Raw genomic sequence first — 9791 nt, 5'->3', positions numbered from 1 at the left:
TATTAGGTTAACCGATCCGAAGTTTACCGAAGTCTTTGGTTTGGTTAACGGAAGAGCCTTCTACCGTTTCAAATCGATCCGTGCCCAGGCCTAGTTGCGTGTATGTGTGTAAGAAATCCTCATCCCCTATAGTTTAGACCATCGCTAGTATAATTTTTTTTTTTTGAAGTTTTACAGCTCTTTCTCTTTCTCTCTCTCTCTCTCTCCCCCTCATTTTGTTGTTGGTTCAATTTGGGAATCTAAGGGCCCGTTTGGTAACGTTTTCAAAGAATGTTTTCTAAGAATATTTTATGAGAATGAAAATAAGAAACCGAATTTTCATTTTCAGGATTTGAAAATGCGTCTCGTAGATTAATTGGAAAACATAATAAGAAATAAAAATAGTGAAAACGTGCTTGGTCGGACAATTTGAGAATAATAATATGTGAGTTATTTTTCAAGTATATTTTTTGCTAATTTCTATACTAATTTTTTTATTTAAATTATGATATTTTAAAGGCTAAAATTATTACAAACAATGAAAAATGTATAATTTGAGAATAATAATGTATAATTAAAATAACACAAAAATTCTAATTTTAGAAAAACCTAGATAATAAAATTATATTATCTTTAGTTTAAAACTAAATATGAAATTGAATAATATATGATGGTTTTATCATAAAATTAATATAAAATTGAATAATAAATTATGGTTTTATATTATCTTTAGCAAAATAAAATAATGAAATGGAACAAAAAATACTATAAAAAAAAAGACAAATGAAAAAATAAAAATAAAAAATAAAAAGAAGAAATCAATTAGACTAATACACAGGGGTAGAAAATGAAAACGATAATTCTGTGTTTTCAGTTTTTGTACATGAGTGTGAATTTGTTTTCAAAAAATGAATTCCAGTGAAAATGAAAAAGACAGATCGAAAGCATTTTTGGTAGAAAATGAAAACGGGGCCTTGAAAACGTTACCGAACAGCCCCTAAGGTTTCTGATTTTAATTTTAATTTGGTTCAAATCTTAAAAATAGTTTGGAGTTTAATATCGAACAAGTTTTTAAATCTTAAAATCAGTATTTAAAAACTCATATTTGTAATAAAATAAAATAAAATTCATGATTTTTGAGTTAATATATATGCATATGTAACAATCTTGTGAATTTTTTTGTAAATAAATAAATTATTTTTCAATTATTTGTATATATGACATAAAATAATTCGGATTGGGTTATCGGATAATTCAACAAATCTTATATGGATCTAGTTGTTAATAATTCGTTGGATTTTTGGATCAGATTGAGTCGAATTTTTTTTTGAAATCGGGTCGAGTCGGATTTTAGGTGCTCCGCTCCATCTAAGACCCATTTACATGCCTACCCATCCCTATCCCTAATAAGAATTTTTGGAGAATCCTCGTCCTAGTCCTTGTTAGGAGTCAGTCTCCCAAACCCGTCCCAACTTCCAATTTTAAAAAAGAATATATATTTATCATACATTATAATGCTTCAATTTTACTCTAAACTATCATTCAACTTATTTACATTCAATTAAACTATAAAATTCAACCCAGATACTGCAAGGACAAAAGTCCCACATAAAGTAGTCCCACATCAAACACATATATTGAAAAGGAAACAATAAAGTAATAGAAAAAGAAATGAAAAGGAAAGCAACCCAAATTTTTTCACATGTTTTATTTATTTTTTATTTTTGGTTAAGGACCGTACAATGAAGTTGATAAATCCAAACGATTAGTAGGAATACTTCCATTACACATTAAGAAAAGTTAAGTGCCTTAAAATATAGGTTTCCATCTTATCCTCGGTTAATTGTCAAAGATCCTAGTATTAATCATCAACATTAACAACCACTCATGGCATTGTTACTTATTATTATTAAAATGAAAATTTTATTGTTCTATATAAACTCACGTGTTTCATTCTACATTGTTTATTGAGATGTTGCCTGCAGAGGCTTTTATGTTGGGAGGCTAAAAAGCACGTAAAATTCACATGTGAGTGAAGTGAAATGAAGGATGTCATAATTAATATATATATATATATATATATATATAAGAAGCATGATATCATTTTATTTCCTTTCAATTTAATAATGAGATATTATCATGTGGGTCTATGGCTCTAAACATCAAAGCAAAAGCTAGGCTTTCCAAAAACTTCAAATGGTAAGGAAAGCAAAATCAAAGAATAAAGGACACTTTAATCACTCTCTGTTGAAAAGAGTGTTGTGGTATCAATCAAGTGGCTCAAAGAATTTAAATTGAATGTTGGTTGGGTGTCTCTGATTACATCCTAAGCTATTTCCTTATGAATATTAACTTAATTATCAAGGTCCAAACTTTATTGTGACCCAACAAATTTTTTTTTTTTTTTTTAAATTTTTATGAAAGGAATTTAATTCAATAACCACATAGCATGATACGCTGAGAAGAAAACAAAAAGATGTGCAATAATTTTCTTAAAATAATTTTCTTCTGTTGGGTCCAATATTATAAAGCACATAAGAACATTTTCCAATAATATGAAGTTTGGACCTTGAATCATGAAAATTTTCCTTATGTGAGATGATTATATAATAATATGACAAAGTGGATTTAATCCTTACAAAAATGTGGAGTCTTTTAATACTGATGATAGAGCGTTGGGTATCCTTAAACTTGGGAGAGGAGATTGCCCTTCATCATTTCTTAATTAAAAGAAAAATAACTTTATGAGAGGGAAAAGTGAATTTCTGGGTAGTTTTCTTTTGGGATATTCACAAAAAAGTATGTGTGGAAAAAAAAAAAGGGGAAGAAAGGTTATTGACTGAAATTTTAAAGAGTGAGCCTTTTGCATATTCTGTGGTCCGTAAACGACCGATGGTAATTGTGCACGTCTCAGACAGACACCCTTCAGAGGACGCACTTAAACTCTCTCTCTCTCTCTCTCTCTCTCTCTCTCTCTGTTATAAGCAGCTTTCTACCTATATACAGCCAAAGAAGTGGAAGAAAGCCCGAGGAGAGGAGAGAGTCTTTTCTTTACATATACCGGAGCTGATAAAGATTTTATCCTTTGGTGTTTTGGTAAACAGTAAGAAAGATTTTATATTTCACTGCATTTTTTTGGAGTTAATGATCATATTGGTCTATGTTTAGTTTGCTTGCTGCAACTTAGTTTTGAGACATTATATACTCTGGGTTTTTTGGGGGTGCTTTTGTGCTCAATATGTGCATGCATGCGTTGGTGGGTTGAAGTCTGTCTTTTTAGTCTCACTCTGAAGAAATTTCCCAGTTTTTGTTTCAGACTCTCTATTGATTTTTCTTCATTTTTCCTCTATGACGGTCAATGATGCCTTTATCTTTTTGTAAGTTTTTTGTTCTTTGGCGGAGATCTTACATGGGTTTTTTTTGTCTCTTTGTGTTGTTATGCAAAATTAGCACTACCAAATAAGATCTTTACACTTGGGTAAAATCTTTCTTCTTGTTCCAACTGAGAACTTGGGTCATCTGGTTCTCTTTGTTCTTCTTATTACGAAGTTCTGGAAATAAGATCTAACAGTTACATCATGCATAAACATATTCAATTTGCAATGGGGTTTCTCCAATATGTATGTTTTAGTTCTGGGAATCTTTAAAGTTAACAAAAATATGGTTCTGATGTGTGGTTCATGTGGATCTTGCAGACTTCATTGGATGGTTACAAGCTGTGATCTGACACAGTTTCCTAGGACAGCCTGAGAAACGATGCCAAACCAGCTATGGTTTGCACTGCTAATGATTTGCAAGAGTGGAAAGATTTCCCCAAGGGCCTTAAAGTTCTTCTCCTTGATGAAGACAACAGTTCTGCGGCCGAGATAAAATCAAAGCTTGAGGCCATGGATTATATTGGTGAGAAATTTCTATCTTCCCTTTTTGTTTTTATCATTTTTTTTTCTCTTAAACAATCTTCTTTCCTGAACTAGAAATATTGGTTTCACCCTTTTCCCATTTCTTCATTAATTTTCCATGAGTATACTGGTCCCTCTTTTTTCCCATTAAAGCATCTTATAATGCTTCTCTATATAGATGGATTCTTGCTTCCGTTTGAATGTGGTTTTGGATTTTAGTCATATGGAGGTTAGAAAGGTACCTGACCATGGAAAAAGAATCAATTTCTTGCTCACCATCACCATAGCTCGTTTCTCTTTTCCACTAAAGAAATAAATTGAAATCCCAATTTCATATTTATACTTTTGTGATCCAAATGTTGAAAAGTGGCTTTCAGTTTTTTTTTATATTTATTTTAAATTTAAAGGTAAACTTATGTTTTTCTCTGCACTAAAATTAGAAGTTGAATGCAGGGGAAAAACCAAAGTTATCCTGTTTAGATCTAACTAGCATATCTTTATTTTGTTTTATCAGTATAATTTCTAAGTTTGTTTTCTATCAGTTTGTGCGCACATCTGTTTTGTATTCATGTATACACTCTTTTGGTAACATCATCTTGTCTATTGCAGTTACTACATTTTGCAATGATACCGAAGCGTTATCAGCATTTTCAAGCAATCCTCAAAGTTTCCAAGTTGCAATTGTTGAGGTACTGAACTTGAATGAAGCTATAACTCAATTTTGTTATTTTCAGAAAAATCTGACCTGCTTCTTCGGGGCATTGATTCTTGTTAGCTGGTTTGGAACATCCCAATGAAAAAAGAACGCACTCTGTTCTTTGGTGGAGTATTTTCTAGTAAATGTGTTCTCAGCTAAACCTGTTTCATCTTATTCGTATTTTAATACCATTGTGATGCTCAGTTCAGCAACTATAACTTTTTGAACAATTCCCTTGATTAGTATAGTCTCAGAGTGCTTTAGCTGTCATTCCTGTAGCTGGATATATCCTAATAAGATTATGGTCCCAGGTAAATGCAAGCAATGGCCATGGGGTTTTCCAGTTTCTCGAAACTGCTAAGGACTTGCCGACCATTAGTAAGTTTATAAAGTAAACCTGAACCATTTTAAATTTGACACAAAATTGTATTTTTTCTTTTGCGTATTCATGATTTGTATTTGTTCCTGTTTTAGTTCCTTTGATGATTTTGTATGTTAACCATTTTATAAAAATATGTTGTGTTTTATTGTTTAGTATCTTTCTGAGTTTCGAATAACTTTTTAGATCATTGAGCATAACTAACCATTAACGTCAATGGTAACTTTGTTGCTTCTAATATATTACTTGATTTCTAATGTGAAGCTACCAAATCTTCTTTACAGTGACTTCAAACATTCATTGCCTAAGCACCATGATGAAGTGTATAGCGGTAAGATATTTGCTCCAACCTCTTATTTAATTCAAAAGTGCAACAGCAACATGCTCTACTCTGTTTGGATTTCTGGTATATTTCTCCCATAGAGTTCATTTCAATAATAGTCAAACACCGCGAACTTCTCCTTTTGAAATCTGCTGCCTGATCAAGGAGTGCTAATTTTGGTGATTTCGATTTAGGTCTACCATCTTATTGCTCAAATCATAACTGGAGATTCTTCATTGCTTTTCCAGTCAATCATATTTCATTAATATATTTGACAGTCTATTTTCAGCTTGGTGCAGTTGAGTTCCTGCGGAAACCACTCTCGGAAGACAAACTTAGGAATATTTGGCAGCATGTTGTTCATAAGGTCTGTCCAGTATGGTAACGTTGTGTCAAGATCTAACACAAAGTTTTATGCAAATGCCGTAAGTAGAAATTTTCTGATTTTGTAAATCCTGAGCAGGCATTCAATGCAGGAGGGAGTGCCATCTCTGAATCACTGAAGCCTGTCAAAGAATCTGTAGTATCCATACTGCAGATCAAACAGGAAACTGAAGAACAGAAATGTAAAATCTCAGTAGAAACAGAAAATGTTTCCAGGGTTCATGAAAGTGACCGTGAGCAGTCAGTAGGAAGTGATAAGTACCCAGCTCCCTCAACCCCACAGCTTAAACAGGGATCACGATTACTCGCTGATGGGGATTGCCAAGATCAAATTAACTGCTTATCAGAGAAAGAGAGTGGGGAGAATGACAGTGAATCTAAATCAGTCGAAACTACTTGTGGCAATCCAATCGATGAAGGCACAGTTCAAATGAGTGAACCTCAAATGACTCGGAAAAGGGTGGTTAAAGAGGAAAATGACTCTGTTAATGGGTCTCAACACCCGCATAATAGAAACAGTGCCAATGATGTTGGTGGTGCTGCTGAAAATCTGAGTAAAGCATCTGCTCCCAATAATTCATGCAAATCTAATCGGAAGAAGATGAAGGTAATTTGGATTTCAGAATCATGACAAATTGTTTGATCTCTTCCAATTGTTCCCCATACTGGTGCTGGCAACATCGGTTTGTTTCTGTTCATGAGAAGCATTAGCATTTGGTTGCTTCTCAATTTTCCCCAGGCATGCATAATAAAAGGATGCATGCATGTGTGCCCTAATCTTTTTTATATTCATCAAGTAAGGGGGCAAATTTTTACTGGACTCTTCTGATTATGAATATTCATAAGTTTAATCTATGATCACGAAATTTGAGCTTGCCATTGACTTGGAAGAACAACTGCTTGATAAAACAACATTGCCTCTTAGTTTGATTATCAAAAAAATAAGATGCTCTGGTTTTGTTAGCTGTCCTTAAAAATGGAAAAAACTAGTCCACCTAAAAACATGTTGCAGGTTTAGTAGACTAGTAGTCCTCTCGGAAAATGATGTACTAATTTGTTTTCATTAGAAAGGATTATGAGTGCACATGATTGTTTTGACAATCTTTTCGCATTTGGGATTTTTTCTTTGGTTTCAGGTAGATTGGACGCCTGAACTGCACAAGAAATTTGTGCAGGCAGTGGAACAATTGGGTGTGGATCAAGCCATTCCTTCTCGAATACTGGAGCTGATGAAAGCTGAAGGTTTGACAAGGCATAATGTAGCAAGCCATCTCCAGGTGGGCATTTTATTCTTTGATAACAAATCAAGTTATCGTTTGCTTGATGATGGAACTATAATTTCTGGGACCTCTTAAGATGTTGTTGAGACTTGTTTTATGATAAACCTATTGCGTTGCATAACAACTCTTTTTATACTAAATTTGTTGATTACTGAGACATAAGAAAAGAGAATCAGTAAGAAGCTGTCTTTGTTGCTGCTCTCCTTCGTAAATAGAAGCATGTGTATCCCTATAGTTGCTAATGATCGAAAGCCTTATCCTATACAGTTCGCATAACTGAGATAAAATTTGTTTCGAGAACTTTTTCTACCAAGCATTTTTATTGTTTGAAATCCTATGATCTCAGTTGCGTTAATCCTCTTTTCTGAGTGTCCGTCTTTGTATTGATCAGTGCTAACAAGTTGATCATCCCTCTTCCCCATTCTGACCTAATGAGGTGATTGACTATTGTTATCATGCAGAAATATCGCATGCATAAGAGACACATCTTACCCAAGGAAGACGACCGGAGATTGCCGCATCCTAGAGATCCAATTCAAAGGAGTTATTATCCTCAGAATCAGAAGCCTATCATGGCCTTTCCCCCATATCATTATAATAATTCCTTATCCATGGCACCAGTCTATCCTATGTGGGGACAACCTGGCAGTCAACCAGCTGGTGTCCAGATGTGGGGTTCACCTGGCTATCCCCAGTGGCAACCATCAGAAAGTTGGCATTGGAAGCCTTATCAAGGGGTAAGCTTGTCATCTTTCCCAAGTATATATATGAATGGTGGCATTAGCATTATTCATTGAGGAGATTCTTTTGTATTTGCCCCATTTTAATGTTACAGATGCAAGCTGATGCATGGGGTTGTCCTGTAATGCCACCTCTGCAAGGTGGTTATCCCTCTTATCCTCAAGTGAGTATGCCAATGAAAACTTCTACATTTTGTTTATGCATTGGTCATTTAATCTGTTGATTGTTCTTTCAACCACGCATGCATGTTAGGCATGCATCTTAACCCTATCTTCTTTCACACTCTTTGTTTCAAAATTGCAGAATGCAGCAGGTTTTCACGCCGGTGTAGTTGATAATGGGTGCAGCATGCAACATAATTCGTTTGACCTTCATCCGGTAACACCAGAAACCCTTTATGTACATTGTTCTAAATTTAGACATTGAATTTCATTTTGTATTGCAATGTGAAAACCTTGAATTTCTAGCTAGTGCCAGTCGTTTTCATTTGAGTTAATATGGTAGCATACGTGGTTAGATTCAATCTTTCACTTGAGCAAATTTGGACATCCAATTAGATTTGCATTAATTGCTTATCCAATTAATTATGTATATGAGAAGGCGGAAAGTATGGCAAAACAAACTAAACGGCAATGAAAAGTCATTTATGTATCAATGTGATTGAATGACCTTGGATAGGATCAATTTGCTGCTTGAAGTAGACAAGTCATGGGTGCTATGACTAGGCTTCAAATAATGTACATGCTGAATAATATAAGAGGTAGGGTAACATACAAACCAAACTCCAAATATGCACATGAAATTTAATTTCTTTTGCTATCTGTCTTTTGCAGGCAGAAGAGGTAGTTGACAAGGTTGTGAAGGAGGCAATAAGCAAGCCATGGCTACCACTTCCTTTGGGCCTTAAGCCTCCTTCCACTGAAGGTGTACTAGATGAGCTATCAAGGCAAGGCATCTGCAACATCCCTCCTCACATCAACCGCTCTAACACCCGCTGACGTGGACCGGGTCCCATCATGATCACAAGGCTTGTATGGTCCTCAGGCAATAAAGTCTCCATAATGTTTTAGCAAAATATTCTTTTTTTTGTCAAATATTGCATGTGTTAGACACTTGATTGGTGAGGAGCAGCTGTCTATTGTGGTCTCGGAGCTACCAGATCTTCATGTGCTTACTGCCCATCATCCCAACCCAAAAACCACATGTCAAGAGACTCTAGTCAGATGTAGGCACATTGAAATAAGCAAACTTTGATCATATCCTACTCTCCACAGTGAAAGAAAAAGTCATTTTCAGACTTTTGACAATTGGATTGGGATGGCCAAGGGTCAGCCACGTTTGTGACTCAGCCTCGTGAAAATTCTGATTGTAAATAGTTCCAAACACAAAAAGTCCTACTTGGGTTTGTAACTTTTTATCTGATGAGGGTCTTGTGAAGTTGTGATCCTTTGTGAGGTCCCTTTTGGTGCTGTTGGGTAGGTCCTACTTGTATTGCTGTTTAAATGGAAGGGACAGCAATGTCTACACTGACATGAGGTTAGTGGGAAGCTGACTTGTGATTTATCTATAACATTATTGCGTACGGGTGTTAGGCGAGTCAGCCAATGCACTAAGCTTGTCGTTTGCACTATGTTACAAATCTCTTCCGTAAATTGAATTAATTTAGAATAATTTAGACTATCACTTATATAAATAAAAAAAACATTATTAAAGAAAAAAGAAGAGGAGAGAATTAGAAATGTTTGCTGGTTTAGGCTATAACGATGTGGTTGCAACTTGCAACCTGCAAGTTGGTGGTTCCTTGTCCTGCAACTTGCAAGTATTGTAAAGAAAATTTGAAGGGCAAGGCTGAAAATAAGAGTGTTTCAAGGATAGAAACTAAGAGTTTTATTTTGTCAAGAACCATCAAGAAAGAAATGAGAGTGGCCTTCAATTTTTTCTCGTAATGGGCTCAGTTCATGTCACTTTCTGTTTTGGGGTCAACTTAGCTGGACCACAGTGCATATATATATATATATATTGACAAAAAATATATATATTAGCTGTGGTCCCTGAATTTTGCATTGACTTGAGCTTTAGTCCCTCAACTTTCAAAGTGGAACTTTCTGTA

The 9791-nt window shown here is 34.7% G+C and overlaps 1 protein-coding gene across 3 annotated transcripts; it reads left to right on the top strand.

The window, feature by feature from the left end:
* Nucleotides 1–2828: 2828 nt before the first annotated feature.
* On the top strand, nucleotides 2829–9311 carry APRR2 (CheY-like two-component responsive regulator family protein). 3 transcript variants are annotated; one of them, XR_016128468.1, is made up of 13 exons: nucleotides 2829–3082; nucleotides 3675–3879; nucleotides 4488–4567; nucleotides 4887–4953; nucleotides 5239–5285; nucleotides 5566–5643; nucleotides 5740–6267; nucleotides 6797–6937; nucleotides 7402–7677; nucleotides 7776–7844; nucleotides 7985–8059; nucleotides 8360–8441; nucleotides 8515–8653. XR_016128468.1 is itself a non-coding variant. In XM_008231330.3 (12 exons), exons 2-12 carry the CDS (start codon nucleotides 3750–3752, stop codon nucleotides 8677–8679), a joined length of 1656 nt encoding a protein of 551 aa, XP_008229552.2. In that variant the 5' UTR covers nucleotides 2829–3082; nucleotides 3675–3749; the 3' UTR covers nucleotides 8680–9311. The 3 variants fall into 3 exon arrangements, 2 of the variants coding, with proteins under 2 accessions (XP_008229552.2, XP_008229553.2); XM_008231330.3 differs by lacking the exon at nucleotides 8360–8441 and having other exon boundaries at nucleotides 8515–9311; XM_008231331.3 differs by lacking the exon at nucleotides 8360–8441 and having other exon boundaries at nucleotides 2859–3075; nucleotides 8515–9311.
* Nucleotides 9312–9791: the final 480 nt, after the last annotated feature.

This window comes from Prunus mume, linkage group LG7 (assembly GCF_029339155.1).
Source record: "Prunus mume cultivar Tortuosa linkage group LG7, ASM2933915v1, whole genome shotgun sequence".
NCBI classification, from domain to species: Eukaryota; Viridiplantae; Streptophyta; class Magnoliopsida; order Rosales; family Rosaceae; genus Prunus; species Prunus mume.
The sequence above is the reverse complement of the archived record's forward strand: the minus strand, read 5'-3'. Positions and strand labels throughout refer to the sequence as shown.

What these genes read in the sequence shown, in the direction of transcription:
- APRR2 (XM_008231330.3), top strand. Translation starts at nt 3,750, where the DNA reads ATGGTTTGCACTGCTAATGATTTGCAAGAGTGGAAAGATTTCCCCAAG. An exon ending in CCATGATGAAGTGTATAGCG is followed by an intron (nt 5,286 to 5,565) that starts GTAAGATATTTG and finishes GTCTATTTTCAG; the next exon opens with CTTGGTGCAGTTGAGTTCCT. An exon ending in GTTATCCCTCTTATCCTCAA is followed by an intron (nt 7,845 to 7,984) that starts GTGAGTATGCCA and finishes TCAAAATTGCAG; the next exon opens with AATGCAGCAGGTTTTCACGC.